A 20095-nucleotide genomic window follows, 5' to 3' on the forward strand; every position below is an offset into this window, starting at 1 on the left:
AAATATAGATATATAGAAAGTCCCTAGGTATGATGTATTCCAGTTTTTTCTAACAATACTACTATAATGAACTGTTTACACGCTAAAACTGAATGAAAGCTGGTCGAACATGCTAATTAGGCAATGATTTAGCATTTTAAGTAGCCGCTCGTGCTTGAAGAATCCTCAAGTTGTGGGCAGAAGCTTAGTTAAGTACCCTATAGCTTGTTTTCATTCGAAGATTATTCAGCATACGTTCAAGTTACACTTCTTTAAGATAAGAAGTTCAGCTGCACACATTTAACTTTTTATTAAAACCATTTCTTAAAATTAATCCTTATTGTTTTAACTTTATTTATAAAAACCGCGCAATAAATAGTTCGTATAACTGTGTTTTCTTGTGAGTGAAACACACCGTCTTCTCTGAAAAGTATATTTTTCATAAGATTTTATTCTTTTTAAGTTAATTGCTTTTCAGTCGATAATAACGGCAGGCGATAAGGCCTTAGTTATTACCGAAGAGGAATTGGAAAATAACTTATAAAGAAACACATCACCGAACTTTATTGCTTTGTAACTTTAGTAACCTGTTCCAGCACGAGCTAAAGATGAGCTTCTGATTAAAGCATTCAAAATATGGATGGTTTATTACGCACTTTTAAAATACACATATCATTTTTGGGTTACTGGTAGGGAGTAGTGAGCACTTGGGAACATACAAAAGAGAGTGAAATGCATTTTAGTAAATGTCTCGAGTTCATCCGTCCGTGCGGTCGCCTTCTGCCGGTGAATGTATCACCGCTCACTTGTGCAGGTTCTCGAGGAACTCCTTGTGGCGCTGGATGGCCTCCTCGTGCTCCTTGATCTGCTGGTGGTGGAACTCAGCCTGGTGGATCTGGTCGTTCTTGAGGCGATCCAGCTGCTCCCTTTGCTGCAACGAAACGAACAAAGATGGATTCTCTCGATTAGCCGGTGCGAAATACAATTAGTGCTCGTAAGTCGTAAAAAGCTAATTGCTGGTTGGCTAAGCCCGCCCACCCCTGGAGCTCGCTATCAATAATGATGGACTGTCATTATTAGCTGCCAGCCATATAAGAGGCTTTACTCCAAGAGCCAATATTTGGTTAGCAATTTTCAGACCGAACCCGTCACACGGGCCCACAAAAAGTTCGGATATCGCCTGGGTGACCACGACAAACAGTCGACGGAAGTCTGTAAAGAGTGCGAAAAAGATCGGGGGAAAACCACCTGCCGCCAATGAACCTGAATCATTGTCTGCCGTTCTGCCTGCTCGTCTTCAAGCCACCAAGCTTCAAGCCTGTTTTCAGTTGATAGTTGGCTACCGAAGTGAGACGTCGAAGAAAGTGTCGTCAGATCGGGGTCACCGTATTAAATTATTGCGCATTGTTAGGCCGCATCTGGCCAAATATCAACAGACCCTTGCTCTTAATTGGTCGTCAACAAGTGGACAAAGCCAGGCCACGCTCCACTCTCTTCGATCTCCGCCTGCCAGCCAAGCCAGCCAGCCAGCCTGCCTCTCTGCCACTTATCAACGCCTCAGGAACCAACTCGCTTGATAAGCAGCTGCCCTTAGTTCGAGCAGAACATTTACCATCCGACTGTGCTGTGGAATGGTTATGGTGCCCCTCCGGATACTGCTGATCGCCTCCGCACTGACGCTGGCCCTGGGCTATGGCGTCGGTGCTAGTGGGCCGCGTCCCGTGCGCACTGTGGAAACGCTGACGCAGTGGGGCCAGCTGGAGTTTGGATTTCCCACGGCGCAAGATCGGGAGAACGCCCAGGCGGCGGGTAATCTGGTGCCCGAGAACGGCACTCCCATCGATGTGCAGCCACAGTACATGGCCAATGGACAGATGAGGCTGTTCACCACTATTCCGCGCTTCGTCACGGGCATTCCCTACACCTTGGCCACCGTTTCGGCGACGCAGGGCAGGAATGGCCCGCTGCTGCAGCCGTATCCCAACTACTCCTGGCATAATGCGAACGGCGAGGACTGCGATCGCATAACTTCCGCCTTCAGAGTGGCTGTAAGTGGAAAATGTTCGGACAGCTAAGCTGTTTCTACATTGAATCTCTTCCAGATCACCGAGTGCAACCAGATGTGGGTGATCGATTCGGGTGTGATTGGAACCACCCAGCGGTGTCCGCCGCAGTTGCTGCAGTTCGATCTGGCTACCGATCGCTTGCTGCATCGCTTTCGCTTCCCGAACGACACATACATCGCGAGTGGATCGCTCTTCATCACGCCAAATGTGCTCGTCCAGGATCCTCCGCCTAGGGGAACCTGCAGTCGCACCATGATCTATGTGGCCGATGTGAGCTACCATGGCTTGGTGGTCTACGACCACCAGGCCCAGGCATCCTGGCGTGCGGAGAACCGCTTCATGTATCCCGATCCGGACTACGGCAAGCACACCATAGCAGGCGAGAGCTTCTACCTGATGGACGGCATGTTTGCGCTGAACAACGACAAGCGCAATCTGTACTTCCACCCGCTGGCCAGTGCCAGTGAGTACTCCGTGCCACTGAGTGCGTTGAACCGGCAGCAGAACTGGGCCAATGGGCCGGAGGCTCTGCCGGAGGAGTTCAGGCTGCTGGGCAGGCGGCGGAGCGAGTGCGCCGCGTCCGCCATCGATGGCAGGAACAACGTCTACTGCGTCACCTTCAATCCCGTCAAGCTCTTTGTGTGGAACGTGAATTCGCCGTACAATTCGCGAAACTTTGGCAATCTGCCAGCCAAGTCCGATGAGCTGCAGTTCGTCAGCGGCATGAAGGTGTTGCGGAACCGCGACGGGCAGGAAGAACTCTGGATGCTCTCCAATCGCTACCAGGTTTGAGTTAAGCAGGCTTTTGTGTGCCCCTTAAACTGATTGTTACGATTGTTCCCTTAGAAAATCGCCGCAGGTACACTAAACTCCAAGGAGGTCAACTTCCGCATCCTGCGCCGCAAGTTGGATGATGTCCAGGGCGGCGTCTTCTTCTCCAACGACGAGGATCTAACCAATCGCCTGGTGTTTAGCTAGTGACTACGTAAATCCACTAAATTGATGTATGTAAATATTAGTTGTGTTGTGCAGTTCTCTGGGGGATCGTCGCGAATTCCGCCTAAGTGCTAATAACAGCCTATCTCAAATTGTAAAGATTCCGCCAAGCCTAAGAAATATATATGACGTGTAAATATTTACCATCTTGTGGTAATCATTCCCTTGAATAATTTAAATTTTACGACTGCGAAATATTTAAATTTAAATATTTAAATATAAATGCACATAAAACGATCAAGTTGATTTGAGAAAGCTAACTTTTCGGTTTCAAGCTTTCAAAGAAATGTTGACTATAAAAGTCGATAAAAGTTATTGTGAGAAATGGAAGAATTGGAGGTTCTTCTGCATATGTTTGCCTTATGTATACATGCGTCCGAAGCTTTACTGTATTATTTTGATTTTCAAATTTCTTGCGGCACACAATTTGTGGCAAAGTTCAGGGTCACTTGTTATCGCCACAAGTCTGTAGTCCCAAGCAACAGTCTAGCCACTCGAGTCCCGCTGGCCAGTAGAAGCCTCATTGGCTTGAGATTAGACCTGATTTAGCGCCATCAAGTGACCTTAACCGTTTCGGGCATCAGCAGCATCGATTGGAACTGGATTGGGAACTAAATTGTACTGACTGGATAATGGATCACACTTAATGGGGCGACGAACCCAGCAATCGGTCCAAATGGGTGGTGGCGTGCATAATTAGCCAGCAACAGCAGCAGCACCAGCAACTTGTTTTCCGAGGTGGACACCAGTGGAACAGTAAACAAACAGCCATGGCTCGACCAGAATTTCAGTGCACAGAGTTTTGGGTGTGCAATTAAACCAGTTACAAAAGCTGACCCGCTTAGCCTGCTGAGTGGCTGGCTGGATTAGAAAGACATGGGCCCGCAGCTCGGCGCGCATGTGCAGTATCCGCTCGGTCTTTAAGTGGAGCAGTTGTCGCGAAAGTGAAAGGATTACGGCATGGAGCGTTGGATTGTCTTCGGTGTCTGCTGTTGCTGCTGGCTGGCAGCATCCGCCCAGGCCTTGGAAAGTGTCTTTGGAGCCTATAATCTGGAGCTGGAGTTCCCATCGCCGCAGGAAAGACAGCGCGTGCTGAGAGAGGGACTCTACGATCCGGGCAGCGTGATCCCCATCGATGTGGACGTCTACTACAAGCGTAAAAGTTCTCCATTTCAGCACAAAAGCCTGCCTAATTTGCTCTCTAATTCAGATGGCGATGCCACGCCCTCGATATTCGTGACCATTCCGCGTTTCGCCAAGGGCGTTCCATACTCTCTGGCCTACGTCACAAACGAAATGCGTCCGAACGGAACTCTCCTGCAGGCTTATCCCAGCTACGAGTGGCACAAATCCCACGGAGCCGACTGCAATGGCTTGACTTCGGTGTACCGCACTCAGATAGACGAGTGCGGGCGCATGTGGATCCTGGACAGCGGAGAGATCGACTTCATTCAGCACTGCCCGCCGCAGCTGTACGCCATTGACTTGGAAAGCGGAAAAGTCGTGCATCAGTACAAGATGCCCAAGCGATTGTACAAGGAGGGCGTGAGTCGCTTTGTCACGCCCACCGTGGAGCTGGATCCACACAACTGCGATGTGGGATTCGTGTACATGGCGGACTCCATTGGAGACGGCATTGTGGTGTATGACGTGGCAGCCCAGCAGTCGTGGCGTATTGAGAACAAGTTCACGTATCCCCATCCAGACTTCGGCACATTCACGATAGCAGGCGAGAGCTTCCAGTTGTGGGACGGCACGGTGTCCACCACTCTAACGCCCCACGGCTTGGGGGGCCGGCGGATGATGTACTTCCACTCGCTGTCTAGCGAGTGGCAAATGGCCATTCCGTTGGATGTGGTCAACAACGGCAGCAACTGGCGGCTGAACGATGTGAGCGCTGCCTTGGATCAGTTCCAGTTGCTGGGCAAGCGGGGAAGTCAATGCGTTGCGGCGGCCATGAGCGAGTCCGGCTTTCTGATCTGCGGCCTGGTCCAGCCGGCCAGCCTTTTGGCCTGGAACATCCGCACCGGCTACAGCCATCAGAATCTGGTCATGCTGGTGGAGGATGAGCAGCGCCTGCAGTTCGCCAGCGGACTCAAGATAGTGCGGAACCACGAGGGCAAGGAGGAACTGTGGGTGCTGTCGAATCGGCTGCAGAAAGCCTTCGGGGCGGGTCTGGACTACAAGGAGATCAACTTTCGCATACAGAAGTGCGGGGTTCAGGAGCTGCTCAGCGGCAGGCCTTGCAACTAAGTCGCTTTCCACTGCTGCTCAATAAAGCTAATGATGAAATAAGTCGCTCTCTGGGTCACTCACCTTCTTGTAGAAGTACTCCTCCTCGCGGGCAGCCTCCAGCTTGCCGAAGGCCCCTCCGGCCTCGCGGATGGAACCACCGCCGCCGCCTCCCTTGCCGGCGCCACTGCCCAGGTCGCCCACCTGGCTGCCGCTCATCTTGGCCAGCCTGTGGAGCGGAAAAAGGAGGGGGAACCATTAGAATCTTCTGGTATGGTGCGGTTACGCAACATTGGAGTGAAGTCAGCATAGACTGCACACACACACATGCGCGCAGGGTGAAAGCGATTTCGATGGGATCGGGATTGTTTATCTTATCGCACATTGTGGAAAGTGTAAGTTGGGGGCATACATAACACTTTGAATATGGCGAATGAGATATGAGTGCTCTGTTAACTGTTGTAAGCCAATTAGCAGGTAGTTATGTGCGGGGGTTAAATGTGGTAAAAAAAACTCACTGGACTCCAGCGGGGTACAGGCGAGATGCGCTACGACGTACAACGAACATTCTGTTTGATTCTTGGGTAGTTTAGCTGCAGGAGAAGCGAAGAAAATACAATTTATTGAGAAAACTCCAGTACGAAAAGTAACTGTATAGCGGTCCCCTTAACAAAACGGAGTGCATTGAACTTTTTCGAAAGCCAAGTCGCAATAAAAGCGCCGCTATTTTTAGCCAGTTCTTTGTTTGTTGTTTGCATAAAATATATACACGAATACCCAATGCACATAGAAGATTTAAGGCCGGAAAAGTGCGGCGCGGTCGAACTTTACTTACTTTTTTTGCGACGACAAAAGTATTCTGCAGAGTGACCGTAGACGTACCCTTAAATAATACCTTCGCGGCAGAGCGAGCGCAGTCGGCGTGGTCTATCGAATATGCGAGCTTGCGATCTTAATCGATAGCACTTAACGCCTTTGCACTTAATACCCTTTGCACACTGCAAATAAAACTAAGCTTCTTCTGTTGTTTCTTTAACCATGGTAAATTAATATTTCATTGCAGATTTCTTAAGTAGCAACAAATGGAAATTCTCAATTGACTTGGCCGCTAAATGCTTTAACTTGAGTTCTCGTCGATTGTTGCCTTGATCCAGTCGACGTAGTGCGTCACATTCGTGGCCACGCCAAAGCTCCTGCAGGATGCATCCCCGTAGCTGACAAGTCCGAGCAGGAAAGCCCGCTTCTTGAACCCGAAGAGCAGCTCCGCGCTCAGCGGGCCTCCGGAATCCCCAGAGCAGGCCTCGCCGTCCACGCCAGTGGTGCAGAATTGGGACTGATCGACTTGGACGTCGAACTTGCTCTTGCAACGCGCATGCTCGAGCGCAGACAAAGTGGTCTCCTGGAGGATGCGGCTGGGCTTACCGTCTGCGGTGCGACCCCAGCCAGTGAGGGTGTAAAACTGAACCTTCTCCAAGGGCTGGTTGATGGACAGACAGATGGGCCTGATGCGGTCTGGGGAGTAAATGGGTCACTAAGCGGGTCGGAAATGTGTGGCATCCTTGAGTTACCTGAGAAGATAACTTCGTGCGCCATGCGCAGCAGGGCTATGTCGTGCTTGAAGGGATTCAGCGGATCGAACTGTGGGTGCGAGATGTTTCGATCGATGCTGACCTCCAGGAATGTTGCTGGCAAATCCCGGTCATGTCCGCCGAGCAGAACTTTCCTGCAAGAGTAAGACTTTAAAAGGGGCTCCTAAAACACCAGTCGTGTGCATACTTGATGGGCAGCGTGGAGCAGCTGGATGCCGTCAGCACAAAACCTGCGAAAATTGGCCATTTAGCACTTAGCTCATCCAGATACCTTCATTTGGCTTACGTACGGGAGGTGATGAGCGAGCCGCCGCAGGCAAAGCGAGAATCCGTGTGCACCATTACCATCCACGGATGCGCCAGACTCTCGGCATCGTGGCCTCCCACTACCCGCCGCACTCTGGTCATGCTCGCCCCGGCTCCACAGTTCTCCTCCAGCAGGTAGGCCGATCCTCCTCCGAGGAGGAGACCGAGAAGAAGACACGCTGCCACCAAGAAGACGTTCATGTCAAAGCGAAGTATGAGCCAATGCCCGCACGAGCGCCCTTTTATAGCGCGCCGAACGAAGATGTTATTTATTACAACAAACAAATCGTGTTTCTTGATCCGCCTCCATATAAGTGAATGTGAATGTGCGTTCTTCCCCAGAATTCTGCCCCCACCTCAGTGGAAGCGAGGCTTCGTTGCGTATAGCGTTAAATTCGCTGAAGATAAGCTTCGCTATGTGCATACATACTTATGCAGATATTATTGACCCGACAGAAGTCAGGGGAGGCATTAAACCACTCGAGATAAGCTTCAAAATTGGCTTGATAATATTTTCTTAGAAAAGCCCAAGAAATGTTATTACGGGTAGCTCCCGTACCCTAGATTCCAGGATCCGCTGAAGTGTGCGATGGCGTCCACTATCCAGTCCCTGTAGTGCGTAACGTTGGTGTAAACGGAGAAGGAGTGGCATCCCTTGGACCCGTAGCTGACCACTCCGTACTGGAAGGTCAGCAAGCGGTCGACAAAAGGAACCTGTGCGCTCAGCGGGCCTCCCGAGTCGCCGCTGCATGCATCGCTTTTTGTGTTAGCAGCACAAATCTGCGACTCATCCACCTTCCTCGTGGGGTAATTTCTTCGGCAAAAGTTGAGTTCGGTGTTGTACACAGTGGCCTGCTGGAGCGTCCGGCTGGGCGTGCCATCGTCGGTCTTACCCCAGCCGGTGATGTTGAAGACGGGACTTTCGGTCATGTGTCCCTGGACCAGGATACAGATCGGCTGGACGTAGTCTGAAAGAGGTGTCCACTGCTTAGGGAGCCCTGGCTGCTGAATCCATTACCTGAGTCATTACCTGAGTACTGGACGAAGCCCTCCATGCGCAGCAGGCCGATGTCGTTGTCCAAGTCTGCGTTAAAATCCGCATGCACAATCTTCGTATCCACAGCGAGTTCATAGGCCGTGGGCACGCAGCCTGACGGCGAGCAAATCGTGCCAGGAAAGCGGGTGTAGTAATCGCCCAAGCGCACTCTCCTGTGGAAATGGGAATTCGTAAGTGTTCGCCGAAAGGCAGTGCTGCCGCACTTACATGTGTGTCGTCACGATGCAATGGGCGGCCGTGAGAACGAAGCCTGGAAAGATTAGCGGCAGGTGACTGGACGAACAACTCATTCGTGGGCCACATTGGAATACTTACGACTGGTGATTAGAGAGCCACCACATAGTTTCGCGCCTATCACCTTTACCATCCATGGATTTGAGAATGGGGCTGCGCTTGCTCCTCCGGTGACTAATGGGATAAGTCCTGCCCTCGTCGTGCCACAACTGGAGTCCAGCAGGTTGCCAAGTGCTCCTTCACCCAGCTGGATGGAGCAGACCAGAAGAGCTAATCCAGCTGCGATGAACTTCATCTTTTCGTGGTAATGGAGCGACTGGCAAGCTTAGTCGAGTTTGAGTTCATTTTAGAGGTTTATGTTGAACTGCTGATAATAGTACATTCTTTATGGCCCGCCAACTGAAACGGCTATGATAGGAATCAGTGTTTCCGTGCTCTCATACTTTTAAGATTGGTTTTATTTACGCATAATCATGGGAAATTCCACCACACTACCAAAAGTGAGACCCCTGTGATGCTAACTTGTGACTTACTTATCATTTGAATTTGAAAATTTTCACTCGCTTAGCTTTTCGATTAACCCTTCCAAATGCAGTTATCGGGGTAAACGAATATTCATCGCGAGCAGTTGCGAAAAATAATTTAATCTATTATTTACTAACTCCAATTTAATGCTGCTAGTTATGAATTTTAATAGTAACAAGCAACTTAATTTATAAGTTTGTTATAAATCATATAACAAATCATTAGTGTGACCGAACTCAACTCATAGGTGGTGTCATAGCCGCATAGTAAGACCGTATTTGGATGTTGCAGTGCACTCTCCAATAAGAATCAAGTTTAACTTCGTTTCAAATCATTTATTCGCCGATTTCACGTTGGGTCCGACACAAACAGCTCTGAAATGTTAATGCGACAATTAAGACTAATTTACTGGCCGCCTAGTGGTGCTCGGCGTGCTCCTTGGCCTGCGATTCGGCCCATGCCTTCTTGTTCTCGGGCGAGTTGGCTGAAAGTGGACAGAAGGGAGAAGTGCATTAGTACATGGGGCCCAGAGGGCGCGAGGCGAGTGTTACGCACCCAGCTTGCTGATCTTGTAGAACACGGGCACGCAGGCCACGGCCGCAATGAAGTAGTAGCGCCAGATCCACTGGTTCTTGATGTAGTGCTTGATGGGGAATTGGGCTATCTTCGCGGAGAAGGTGTACGGGTAGCGCATGGGGCGTCCGGCGGGTTTCTCGGCAGCAGCTTTGTCGGCCATGGTAGTCGTGGAATTCGCAGCTGCGGATGGTCGCATTAAACGAAATCAATTTACGCAAAAATTATGTAATTTTCGGAGGCGGCGGACGAACATACGAACCTCACAAATAAAAGACAGCTATGGAAATGCCAACTCGTGCGACGAGGAAAGCACCAAAAATGACACTGGCTACTGACGAGTCTGGCAAGGCCGGCCATGTGTTTACCGCGGCCAATCGAAACGGTTATCGATTCACTTGCATCGCTATCAGCTGGTGGACGTTTTTTTGCCATCGTGAGCAAAACTTTCGAGTTGCTTTTCCCGAATAATAATAAAGAATCGTAAGGTAAAGACAGCAAGCACACTGCTTAGGTGCTATAAGCCACAATAAGCCAGCATCGTGCTTACCCATAGACGCAGGATTCAGCTTGGATCTTAATTGCACCGCCACAGGAGACTGAACCTTTAACCTTTTCACATCCTTTTCCACCTAAATTGCCATGTCTCTCTCTTTTCAAGCTTTCAAAATGGTTTTAACTAGCGAACAGGTGCCACAGGTAGCTAGCTTGCCTCTTAGTAACTTATCTGCCAAGTAGCGAGAATCCCAAATTTAGTTTTTATTTAGCATGTCTGCCGTTTTGATTTCGTATTGGATCCAAACAGTTTGATTGTCTTACATTTTGTTTCATCAAAAACTAATTCCGTACTCCCTAACTGCAGACTGACGCCCAGACTTTGAAGAGCAAGCACAAGAAGCAGAGGCAACGCAATCGACCGCGCAACAAACGAAATCGCCAGGAAGACAGCCAACCAACGACCCAGGAAACCTCAGTCAACGTCGCCGCGAGTGCAATGCCCGGAAATGCAGTGGATGCAGTGGCCACGGAGAAGACTCGTGACCAGATAATGGCCGAGCGGGAGGCGAAGAAGCTGGCCAAGCAGGCCAAGAAACACAAAACTGCACCGACTCCTACTGCCGCCACTCCTGCTGTTCTGACCACTCCCGCTGCTCCGGCCACCAAAATCATCACTGAGGTGGAGCAGACGACCATAACCACCAAGCTGACAACCACCACCACAACAAAGGTGCAGGATGCAGTGGCTTCAAAGACGACTCAGCTAGCTGCGGTAAATGGCAAGGATGTGGAGGCGGGGGAAAAGACACGCGAGCAGATCAAGGCGGAACGCGAGGCCAAGAAGGCAGCCAAGAAAGCTGGCAAAGGCGGAGGAGCCAAGGTAGAGGGCACCACACAACAGCTCGCTGACCTGAAAGTTGCAGAAAAAGCTCCAGTCGCAGCCAGTGCTGCACCTTCGACAACAGAGGCGGACCAGGAAAAGGTAACTCGCTAGCTTTAAGATTCCCTTGCTTTATATACATCTCGCCTCTTGTGCAGAAGAAGCCAGCACTTAGCAAAGCGGAGCGTCGCGCCATCCAGGAAGCCCAACGGGCAGCCAAGGCCCAGGTACAGACTAAAAAGGACCAGCCTGCGGCCAAGGCTCCACCCAGCGCAGCTCCCAAAGAGCCGAAGCTAAAGAGCGTTTCCCCCACCAAAGCGGCCACAAGCAGTTCCCCCGGCAAATGTCCAGCCAACACGCCCAATGTAGACTGCCGGGTGAAGCTGTTCAACCACCTGGTGTGTGCCAAGGAAGACAGCCAGTTCATCAACGATCCACTCGTTCATCCGAGCATTGCGCGCTTGGGTGTCCAGTACGCCAAGCGCACAGTGGTCGGATCCAATGCTCGATGCATTGCCTTCCTGCACGCCCTGCGCCAGGTTGTCCACGACTTCGAGACGCCCGCCAAGAAGGAGTTTGGTCGCAGCCTAGACGCCGCCGTGAAGCACCACGTAGACCACCTGCACAAGTGCCGCCCGCTGGCTGTGTCCGTGTCCAATGCGTACAAACAATTCAAGAACCAACTGACACAGCTGCCGGCGGATGTTCCCGAAACGGAGGTAAGAATGAAAATACCTTTTTAAATCGATTGGTAACATGCATTTGCTCAACAGTTGAAGGAGCTGCTCGTCCACTTCATCGATACTTACATTGAAAATCAAATCGGCAAGGCGGCCCAAGCGATCAGCGGGTTCCTGCAGGAAAAGATCACCGATGGCGACGTGCTGCTGACCTTCGCCTGTTCCTCCCTCATTCAGTTCATCTGCGAGGAGGCCAAGCGGCGCCAGGTGGCCTTCCGCGTGATTGTCGTCGATTCGCGACCCGGATGCGAAGGCCAGGAGCTGCTGCGCCGACTGCACGCCACCGGGATTCCGTGCACCTACGTGCTCATCAACGCCGTGGGCTATGTGATGGCGGAGGCCACGAAGGTGCTGCTGGGAGCGCACGCCCTGCTGGCCAACGGATACGTGATGGCGCGCACGGGCACCGCCCAGGTGGCCCTGGTGGCCAATGCCCACAACGTGCCGGTGCTCGTGTGCTGCGAGACGCACAAGTTCAGCGAGCGCTTCCAGACGGACGCCATCGTCTACAACGAGCTGAGCGATCCCAACCAACTGGTGCGCGGCGACAAGTGCCAGCTAAGCAACTGGGCGGCCAAGGGGAAGCTGTTGCCGCTCAACCTGAGCTACGACATTACTCCGCCGGAGCTGGTGAGTGCCGTGGTCACCGAGGTGGCCATCCTGCCCTGCACCAGTGTGCCCGTCATACTCCGCATCAAGCCAGACATTGGCTACTAATCAGACTTCACCGATCGCTCAGTAGGACTCGCAGTTGTTGAATAAATAAGTTTTATTACACTTTGATCAAATCGACAAACAAGATTGATGCGTAGTTCATAATTTACGGGTATGCTAGTGGAATATACTTGATGCCAGGGACCGCTGCTGCGGAGGAGGGCTAGGCCCAAGTGTCTGTACATCCGGAGACCGTCGAGTTCCTCGGAAATTATAAATATTTTGATCAAGAGCAAGTCTGCGCTCTGACATGCAATTGTACTTTCCGTGCGGGTGGGGCTGGGATTGGCAAACAAGTAGCTCTAGGTTCTAACAACAAAATACAGTTTTGTGCCCGGCTTATAGACTAGGACGATGCCTGGAAGCCAATCGCTGGTGGATTGATTTGGTTTTGCTCTTTTGATTTCCATTTGCAACAACTTGAATGAGCTTCTACAAGCAGCTAAGGCTACAAATGCAACAATAAATACACACAATAAATTTAATAGCGTTTCCATATCGATCGCACACCCTAGCTCCGCTCGATCCCTCGATCCTGCCCGCCTTGCCTTTACGGGCTTTGCTTTTGCATTTGCCGGAAGCAGCCCCGGCACACCGGCACCGGCTTTCCACTGTCGTGTCCTGGCAGAGCCACGTTCTTGTCTATGCAGCGCTCGCAGAAGATGTCCCCGCAGCGCCAGCAGTGAGTCTATTCGAGGATTGGATCATCATCAGTGGGAGGCTTGCTTAAGTACGCGGAGTTACCCACCTTTTTGCTGAACTGATCGAAGGGCGTGGAGCAGGAGCAGGTGGTTACGTTGCGCATGGGCTTCCAGTCTACGGCCACGGAGTTGATCTCCTCGGGCAGCGCCTGTGGCGGACTGGATTGTTCCGCGCTCAGCGACAGACTAGCGAAGGACATGTTGCTGGCCTTCAGCGGATGGTCGTCGTCGGCGGCAGACAGTTCGCTAAGTTTCTTATCGTAGTTGTATCTGCAATAAGGGGATGGATTATATAGCATACATGCCAAGCTGATATCTAATATCTATCATTCGCACTTGTTGTCATTGATCTCGTTGCTGGGGAGCTCCTTGCTCACTTTGCCAGGGGCGCTGGTGGCGTCTTGCAGTTTCTTGGCCGACTTGGAAATGTAGTTCTTGAAGCTGGCTATGCGCTTGGTCAGATGCTGCACGTGGTCCTCCAGCGAGTTGCAGTGCTCCTTGCTATCGAGCAGAAGGTCGCCCAGTGGCTCCCGCGGATGGATGCCGCTCTCGAAGCGACTATACATGCCGCGCCAGAACCTGTGTGAGAAGCGCATAGTTTATATAGGATTTGGCTCACTCCAGAAAGTCCTCACTTGATGCACTGCGGTGCCAGGTTGGCCTTGATGGCCTCGTCCACATTTGGCTTGTACAGCGGGTTGATATACTCGTTCAGGTGGTTGGCCATGTAGCCCCACAGCGAGAAGGTGCGCTCGGCCAGCTTCAGGTCCAAGCGATCCTTCTCGCAGTTGCCCACGAAGGTGCCGAATTGACATGAGTGCACATGGTCGTGCAGGATGAGCAGGAACCGCTCGTTGAACTCGAAGGCCTCGCTGCGCTGCGACATTAGCTGCCAGGTGCAGTCCAGGAACTGTGTGAAGATCGGCGACACCTCGCGGGCATCCGTCTGGATGTGGCCGCAGCGCTCGCTGAACTTATGCCCGAAGGCCAGCCAGTCCTTCTCGATCAGCGCCTGGAAGCCCTTGATGGTCCGGTAGTAGGGGTTCAGCATCAGCTGCGCCAGCGAACAGACCTGGGCCGTGCGGTCCCAGCCGTCGGAGCAGTGGACCACTACCGAGACGCCCTTGTCCACGGCGTTGGCGATGAAGCTGCAGGGTCACACACAAAGGATGTTTACAACTCAGCCCACAATGCCAGTGGGAGATTCTCCTGTATGTTGGCTCACCTCGACGTGTCCAATATGGAGCGAATGTGCTTCAGCCAGCCGGATGACTCCAGGGCATTTATGAAGGCGCTCATCGTGGGCGACTTCTGTTCGCAGGCCTCCAGCACCTTTTGCAGGCTGGCGCGCTGCACGTGGATGTTCTCGATGCCGAGGAAGTGGAATTTGATGTTCTCGTAGAAGGCCTCGTTCTCGTATCCCTTGCCGGCGGCTCTGTTGGCCATGGCATTAATCTGCAAATGGCGTAAATGGATTATTTGCATATGCTGGCCCCGGGGGATTCCCGGTATTCCCCTGTCACACTCACCCGTGGTCGTGTGTCCACCACATACATGTAGTCCGTGTTGGAATTCGTCTTGCGTATGGCCTCCAGCATCTGCTCATCCTCCAGACAGCGGGCACTGAATCCGGACAGCGGCTGGCTGCAGCGGCAGATGGAGGCCTGCAGTGGTTCATAGTTATAATATAGGTAACTGGTGATAATAGAAGTTATGTAAATGCTCGCCTCACCTTGTTGTTGTGCAGATAGGTGAGCGCCGGCAGCCGCCCCTTGGAGCGGAATCGCGAGCTGCTGATGAGCATCAGCGTGGTGGCCTCCTTGGGCACGTAGATCTGACGCGGATAGGTGTCGCACAGCTCGTACTTCTCGTTCATGGTGCACAGTGTCCAGGCCTCGTTGGGCACCAGCATGTGCTTGAACTCGGCCTCCAGCTTGAAGTAGTCCCAGCCGGCGTTCTTGGGGAAGTCATCCTTGTTCGGCTGGTAGTTGAAGCAGTACAATTTGTTGATGGACACTGCCCGCGGGATAGGAATGTAGGCTTGTGAATGGCGGCCGCATTGTCGGGTTTGGCGAATTCTTACCCGGCTGGAAGAGTTTCAGCAGCGAGGTGTAGACATCGTGGCACTCGGAGTCCTTGGGAATGACGAAAGTTACGGACAGAAAGGTCTTGCAGCGGATGAGCAGCGGAGATCCTGTCGTGCTCAAGGGAAGCTTCTCAATGCTGGCCACGTGCATGTGCAGGATCTGAAAAGGACGCAAAGTGTAAATACAAGTATATAACGTCCGGTGTGGTTAATAAATCTGCAGACATGGGTTTCGTTGGCTTATTTTCCCAGCTACTCGAATGATTGCTGCTTATGGTTTGCTGCCCTTTGTGAGCGAAACATCCAAGCAGGCAGCTGGCGACCGTGACTTCGCCCAAGGCTGCTCTTATGCAACGCTGGCAACAGCAAAACTCCACTCCCGCCCCTTGGACAAGCCAGCTACGTGCCCGAACAGAACTGCTTTCGCCACTAAATAATTGATGCGCCCCAGTGGCGGGCAGTAAAGAAAGCGGAGCAAGTCAGGGGCGGGAAGAAGCAGCCGGATTATGAGGAACTAAGCAACCAGTTTTCAATGGCGCAGAAAATCGATAGCTGCCTGCTTTTGGCCCCCTCACGGCGGCTCTCGTGCTCTGATCCTAAGTGTTTTCACTTTTAATTAACCACTTTGCGCGGCCCCCGCAAGTGCGACTCATCCGGCATCCCGGACACCTACGCTCCTGGGCCACTTGTGGCACTCGGATGCGCCAACTTGCTCCGGGGAGTGCATAATTAATACGATTTGGGCGAGGCAATTAAAATGCAATGCTTGCCTGCTTCCGGCCAGCAACCTCGTTACGTATACGCAGTGGACAACTTACACGGCTGGAATAATTAAACGCATTTAGTGGCACTCGCATGTGCAGGGATTTGAGCAACAAATCCGGCGGTGTGTCCAAAGGATATGCTTGTCGAGCTCGTCGGGCACTTATTGTGCAATATAACGCTAAGCCAGGGCTTTTTCGCGACTATTCAGGCCGCTTATTGTCACTTTATCCTTTCAATTTCGCTGCGAAAATCGCATTCGCCAACACAACGAACCTTAAGCTGCAGCAGCTTTTCAAACAATTCCCGGTGAATTTAAAGCGGCAGCAAGGAAATATGCTTGCAATTAACGTACACAAAAGCTGTGCGAATTCAATTCGGATGTGTGCAATGGGGCGTATACGCAACACGCTCGTGCAAACATTCTTTTGTGTGCCAGATTGCGATTGCAGGAGGCGAATTAAATTCCCTGTTAGGTAAATAAGAATCTTAAAGCGCAGGAAACATGCTGCAAACTCGTTGAAGAAAACTTTTCCACACTCAACCGCTGTCTTCCTCCTCTCGAGGAAGGAAGTGCAGCGCACCTAAGACATCAGTCGGCTCGGCTGCCAGAGGGGCTCTAAACTTTTTGACAGCTGCGAGGTCGGTGCTAAACCGAAAAGAAACCCATTTGAGCACGTTCGCAGGCAGCGGACTTATTTGCCAGCACAGTGGTGACTCACATAAACGTTTTGTGGGCCACGCAAATCCACATTTGCCACTCCGGGCGACGAAAGTTGTTAGCAAAGGAGCTACCGCATTGATGATGTCATTATGGGGCACTTACCCAGGTCTCCTTGTTGCTGTCGGGCTCCACGAATATCAGATGGGTGGCCGTCAGATAGAGGGTGCCCACCGTGGGATTTTTGGTATTGTAGCGATCTATCATCCGCACATTTTCCACCTGCAAAAACAAAAACAGAGCCAGAGAGAATGGAAATGATTACAATTGGGTTTAAATTCGCTCTTTCATTTCAGCTGTGCCCCGGCTGACGTCAGCGGAATCCATATAGTTTTGTGGAAACCCACTCGAACGTACACATTGCAAGCAATATAGAATCAACTGCATGAGCACGAAGAAAGGAGCTAACTTTTTCAATCAACTTTCAGCGAATCCCCGGCTGAAGTGAACGGAAACTTCATCAAAGATTCATCAAAGCCGAGTATATGTCAACTATAAAGCATCACCTAAATATAGGCACCTCTATATGTGCTCCTTGCGGTTAGTTGCTTTGCATCCATTTAATAAAACCGTCGGCCGACCAGCGGCACATTAATTCCTTTGATGGTCCTCCAGGCCGGATTCCCCAACCCAACCTATGCCATGCCACCGCTTCCCTTTTTCCGTTTCGCCTGCGCCGGCTTTTATTGCCCAGGAGGTCTCTACATATTCCATTTCCCCAGAGCCGTTCATCATCGGACTAATTTCCTTTCATGTCACTTAGATTGAGGCCCTTGTTTGAGCCGGGTCCATTGTCGGGATAGATAAGGTTAGTTAATTGTCTGATTTAGCCAGAGGGAGTTCATTACCCTCGCCCAGCGGGCAGGCAAATTAAAGCGTGGATTTAAGATAAACAAATTTGCCTAACTAAGCATTTGTATAAATGGTTTGGACTTTAAGGTCGCACAAGTTTAACCTTCATAAGCTTGCAGTTTCAGAAACTAAATCTTATATAAGCATAAGCATAATATATTTGATTCGATTTATTATGGTTAAGTTGCACATGCAGAAGCTAAATTAGTTTCTTGGCAACATGGCGTATACTTGATGCACGATTATCAAGCGAACTGAGCCATAAAACTAAGTTATATTTCGAATTTCGAAATTATCAGATACACAGAAATAAAGACAAACGAAGTGCATTAATTCAATCTGCGTATGGTGCACATGGGGAGTCTGTGCCATTGCCCATTGGTAATCAACATGGGAAACCTTGACAATCGCCAGTCCGGTGGCCTGCACTTGATGTACGAGTGCAATTTGCCAGCCGATGGCAGTTGCATCTGCGACTTTGATGGAAAACCCATTCCATTAATTGACCGAGCTCCGCACCCGAGTGTCCCGCTGACAATGCAACAATCTGTCAGACTTGTGGGTGCCCCGAGGAGTGATTGTGGTGACGCACTTGGCGCCCGGATGCAGTCGGGATGGCCAGGACCTGCTCCTCCTTCCTACACATGACCCACATAGGAAACGGGTGTCGGGAAGGGGGCGCAGTCAGCTTTTGGCAGGCTCCCGAACATACTGCCTGTGTGCTGATTTGCATATTTTCCGGCCAGTAGCCAGTAGCCCGTGGCCATGGGTGAGATGGGAAAATTAGCACGATTTGCTCGCCATGATTTGCATGGGAACGTGGGGAGCGGGCGGGTTTACCTTCTTGAGCACACTGTTGCCGTTGTAGAAGACCGGAGCCTCGTTGAACTCCTCCTCGATCCAGGAGACCACCTTCTCGGAGACGAAGGGCGGCACGGGCACGCCCCACAGCCTCTTGTTGCCATCCGGCGGCTCCTCCGTCTCCGGCGAGATGTTGTCGAAGCTCAGGCGCAGCGCGGAGGTCGGGGACAATTGGCGCTCGATCTCGTTGAACTTGTTCATGAATCGGGTGAAGTCCATTGTGGGACTGGCGGCCGCTTTATTGATTTTGAATCAGCAGCAGCAATCGTGTGCTGGCAACTCGAATGGAATCAATCCGAGTTTGTATGGGTGGAATGGCCTGGGACTTTCACTTTTCGCCTCACGAGCGCGAAACTCGCGCTATTCACTGGCGATTTGCTTTGCCTTTTAGTGCGATTTCCCCCACGAATATGAGTGTGTGTGGTTTGCTTGGGGCAGCGCGAAGTGCTCCCGTCGAGCGATGGAATGGAACTCAGTTGCCTGCGACGAATGCGCGCGCCTTAAAGCGCGCTACGATTTTGTGTTGGGGAAATTTGCCAAGGGAAATTCTCTCTCTAACGAAGAGAGGACTATTTGGACAGTTTGTTACATGGAAATACCCTGTAAGGATTGGGATCTTACTAAACAAACGTTTAAGTAAAGAGCAAGGTATTTAACTTCACTATTAAATGATTAACTGAAAAGATACTGCTTTTAATTTAAGCTACAAAAACGACTAATAACTTCTACTGTTAAGTTTACATTACATAAAATAGGTGTTTGAATTTGAAAGAATACTTATTATCGATCTTAGAATGCACATATTTCATATTTTAAGAAATTTCTCATGATTTATGTAAGCATTTAAGATAGGTAATTTCAGTTTCGTTACTTTCAAGGGCAGCTCTAAGTTCCAAATAAGTTTCCACACACTTGCATTGATAAGCAACCCATTTCGGGGATGCGGGAATCCCATCAACTTCGGCCACAACACGAACCCAGTTAAATAGGCCACGTCAAAGGACAGAAGTGTGTGTGTAGCCTCCCATTTTGGACGCTGAGAGAACCTTCCACTGATTTGGATGGACGACTTTTCACGGTTAAAAATTGAGGCTGAGTGGGTGGATTCTGGGTGATTTAGGGATGGGAAGAGAGCGCGGCTCGAAACTTATTTACTTTGCATTCTATGCGCATGTTTTGGTTCCGCATTAATGGACGTGGATTTCTGGGAGTGCTCCCACCTGCCCGGGGCGGAGCACCCCACCTGTGTGGGCGGAGTAGCCGGTACTTTTCCCACGGAAACGGCGCAGGTGGAGCACCCTTTCCATCGATTTCCAAGTGTCCAGCCCCCGCGATGGATGACTCACAGCGCCTTCGCGGCAGCCCAGCCAGGTGCTCCACGGTGGTCGCCGATGGATGACCCTGGCTGCAGTGCACCCTATCGCATTGATTAAGCTGATAACTAACCTTGGCGAGCTTTATTTCGTCCATTGTTTACGTTTTGATTGGGTTTTCCTGTTGCCTCACGTGAAAACGAGCCACAAAGTCGCTGTGCACTGATTCGCCCACCGGTTCACAAGCTCACGCAAGGAAGCCTCGTTAAATTGTTAGAACTGCACTAGTGGTTGCGTATTTTTTGCATTTTTTTTGTAATTATTCCGGAATAATAATAAATTCTTCGAGGCGATTGTACGAACTAGTGATGTGCTCCAGTCGATTGGATCCACCCCCGAAGTTATCGGCC

General features: G+C 51.0%; 7 protein-coding genes across 12 annotated transcripts; 3 read left to right on the forward strand and 4 right to left on the reverse strand.

Moving 5' to 3' along the window:
* Positions 1–599: 599 nt before the first annotated feature.
* On the reverse strand, positions 600–6235 carry LOC6735863 (ATPase inhibitor A, mitochondrial). Of its 2 annotated transcripts, none has more exons than XM_016181315.3 (4): positions 6109–6235; positions 5792–5866; positions 5358–5502; positions 600–910 (listed from the first exon to the last, which is right to left on the reverse strand). In XM_016181315.3, the coding sequence occupies exons 2-4, from the start codon at positions 5839–5841 to the stop codon at positions 782–784; spliced, it is 324 nt and encodes a 107-aa protein (XP_016029228.1). In that variant the 5' UTR covers positions 5842–5866; positions 6109–6235; the 3' UTR covers positions 600–781. The 2 variants fall into 2 exon arrangements, with proteins under 2 accessions (XP_016029228.1, XP_039147825.1); XM_039291891.2 differs by lacking the exon at positions 6109–6235 and adding an exon at positions 6051–6075.
* Positions 988–3184, forward strand: LOC6735864 (major royal jelly protein 1). 2 transcript variants are annotated; one of them, XR_005543610.2, is made up of 4 exons: positions 988–2027; positions 2082–2831; positions 2892–3088; positions 3123–3184. XR_005543610.2 is itself a non-coding variant. In XM_002082738.4 (3 exons), the coding sequence occupies exons 1-3, from the start codon at positions 1611–1613 to the stop codon at positions 3021–3023; spliced, it is 1299 nt and encodes a 432-aa protein (XP_002082774.1). In that variant the 5' UTR covers positions 988–1610; the 3' UTR covers positions 3024–3184. The 2 variants fall into 2 exon arrangements, 1 of the variants encoding a protein (XP_002082774.1); XM_002082738.4 differs by having other exon boundaries at positions 2892–3184.
* On the forward strand, positions 3399–5336 carry LOC6735865 (protein yellow). The gene is made up of 2 exons (XM_002082739.4): positions 3399–4197; positions 4252–5336. The coding sequence occupies exons 1-2, from the start codon at positions 4002–4004 to the stop codon at positions 5292–5294; spliced, it is 1239 nt and encodes a 412-aa protein (XP_002082775.1). The 5' UTR covers positions 3399–4001; the 3' UTR covers positions 5295–5336.
* Positions 6236–6292: 57 nt separating the features above from the next.
* On the reverse strand, positions 6293–8827 carry LOC6735866. The gene is given in 8 exon segments (XM_039292915.2): positions 6293–6785; positions 6842–6996; positions 7050–7092; positions 7153–7524; positions 7711–8136; positions 8199–8422; positions 8424–8475; positions 8541–8827. Coding segments are annotated over 8 exon segments (1881 nt in total). The 5' UTR covers positions 8755–8827; the 3' UTR covers positions 6293–6390.
* A 477-nt stretch (positions 8828–9304) lies between these two features.
* On the reverse strand, positions 9305–9961 carry LOC6735868. Its single transcript, XM_016181313.3, has 3 exons — positions 9820–9961; positions 9540–9740; positions 9305–9468 (listed from the first exon to the last, which is right to left on the reverse strand). The coding sequence occupies exons 2-3, from the start codon at positions 9718–9720 to the stop codon at positions 9401–9403; spliced, it is 249 nt and encodes an 82-aa protein (XP_016029230.1). The 5' UTR covers positions 9721–9740; positions 9820–9961; the 3' UTR covers positions 9305–9400.
* On the forward strand, positions 9907–12476 carry LOC6735869 (translation initiation factor eIF-2B subunit delta). 3 transcript variants are annotated; one of them, XM_039291890.2, is made up of 5 exons: positions 9938–10045; positions 10219–10256; positions 10420–11037; positions 11094–11654; positions 11709–12476. In XM_039291890.2, exons 2-5 carry the CDS (start codon positions 10227–10229, stop codon positions 12390–12392), a joined length of 1893 nt encoding a protein of 630 aa, XP_039147824.1. In that variant the 5' UTR covers positions 9938–10045; positions 10219–10226; the 3' UTR covers positions 12393–12476. The 3 variants fall into 3 exon arrangements, with proteins under 3 accessions (XP_016029231.1, XP_039147824.1, XP_016029232.1); XM_016168808.3 differs by lacking the exon at positions 10219–10256 and having other exon boundaries at positions 9907–10045; XM_016168809.3 differs by lacking the exons at positions 9938–10045; positions 10219–10256 and adding an exon at positions 10343–10361 and having other exon boundaries at positions 11097–11654.
* On the reverse strand, positions 12427–20059 carry LOC6735870 (myotubularin-related protein 6). 2 transcript variants are annotated; one of them, XM_016181312.2, is made up of 10 exons: positions 19819–20059; positions 16765–16881; positions 15174–15336; positions 14823–15106; positions 14620–14754; positions 14316–14545; positions 13726–14238; positions 13427–13669; positions 13138–13360; positions 12427–13077 (listed from the first exon to the last, which is right to left on the reverse strand). In XM_016181312.2, the coding sequence occupies exons 1-10, from the start codon at positions 19840–19842 to the stop codon at positions 12940–12942; spliced, it is 2070 nt and encodes a 689-aa protein (XP_016029233.1). In that variant the 5' UTR covers positions 19843–20059; the 3' UTR covers positions 12427–12939. The 2 variants fall into 2 exon arrangements, with proteins under 2 accessions (XP_016029233.1, XP_002082780.2); XM_002082744.4 differs by lacking the exon at positions 19819–20059 and adding an exon at positions 18352–18850.
* Between the last annotated feature and the right edge of the window lie 36 nt (positions 20060–20095).

Source organism: Drosophila simulans, chromosome 2R (genome assembly GCF_016746395.2).
Source record: "Drosophila simulans strain w501 chromosome 2R, Prin_Dsim_3.1, whole genome shotgun sequence".
In the NCBI taxonomy this organism is placed as follows: Eukaryota; Metazoa; Arthropoda; class Insecta; order Diptera; family Drosophilidae; genus Drosophila; species Drosophila simulans.

Bases quoted from the DNA above. Each gene is read 5' to 3' on its own strand.
- LOC6735869 (XM_039291890.2), top strand. From the start codon at position 10,227: ATGGTTTTAACTAGCGAACAGGTGCCACAG. The intron at 10,257-10,419 runs GTAGCTAGCTTG...CCCTAACTGCAG, and splicing joins CTAGCGAACAGGTGCCACAG to ACTGACGCCCAGACTTTGAA. The intron at 11,655-11,708 runs GTAAGAATGAAA...TTTGCTCAACAG, and splicing joins CGGATGTTCCCGAAACGGAG to TTGAAGGAGCTGCTCGTCCA.
- LOC6735868 (XM_016181313.3), bottom strand. From the start codon at position 9,720: ATGGCCGACAAAGCTGCTGCCGAGAAACCCGCCGGACGCCCCATGCGC. The intron at 9,469-9,539 runs GTGCGTAACACT...GTCCACTTTCAG, and splicing joins CTACAAGATCAGCAAGCTGG to CCAACTCGCCCGAGAACAAG.
- LOC6735865 (XM_002082739.4), top strand. From the start codon at position 4,002: ATGGAGCGTTGGATTGTCTTCGGTGTCTGCTGTTGCTGCTGGCTGGCA. The intron at 4,198-4,251 runs GTAAAAGTTCTC...TCTCTAATTCAG, and splicing joins TGTGGACGTCTACTACAAGC to ATGGCGATGCCACGCCCTCG.
- LOC6735870 (XM_002082744.4), bottom strand. From the start codon at position 18,591: ATGGACTTCACCCGATTCATGAACAAGTTCAACGAGATCGAGCGCCAA. The intron at 16,882-18,351 runs GTAAACCCGCCC...TTGTTTTTGCAG, and splicing joins GCAACAGTGTGCTCAAGAAG to GTGGAAAATGTGCGGATGAT. The intron at 15,337-16,764 runs GTAAGTGCCCCA...CGTCCTTTTCAG, and splicing joins ACAGCAACAAGGAGACCTGG to ATCCTGCACATGCACGTGGC.
- LOC6735864 (XM_002082738.4), top strand. From the start codon at position 1,611: ATGGTTATGGTGCCCCTCCGGATACTGCTGATCGCCTCCGCACTGACG. The intron at 2,028-2,081 runs GTAAGTGGAAAA...AATCTCTTCCAG, and splicing joins CTTCCGCCTTCAGAGTGGCT to ATCACCGAGTGCAACCAGAT. The intron at 2,832-2,891 runs GTTTGAGTTAAG...TTGTTCCCTTAG, and splicing joins TGCTCTCCAATCGCTACCAG to AAAATCGCCGCAGGTACACT.
- LOC6735863 (XM_016181315.3), bottom strand. From the start codon at position 5,841: ATGTTCGTTGTACGTCGTAGCGCATCTCGCCTGTACCCCGCTGGAGTC. The intron at 5,503-5,791 runs GTGAGTTTTTTT...TCCGCTCCACAG, and splicing joins CTGTACCCCGCTGGAGTCCA to GCTGGCCAAGATGAGCGGCA. The intron at 911-5,357 runs GTGAGTGACCCA...GTTTCGTTGCAG, and splicing joins AGGAGTACTTCTACAAGAAG to CAAAGGGAGCAGCTGGATCG.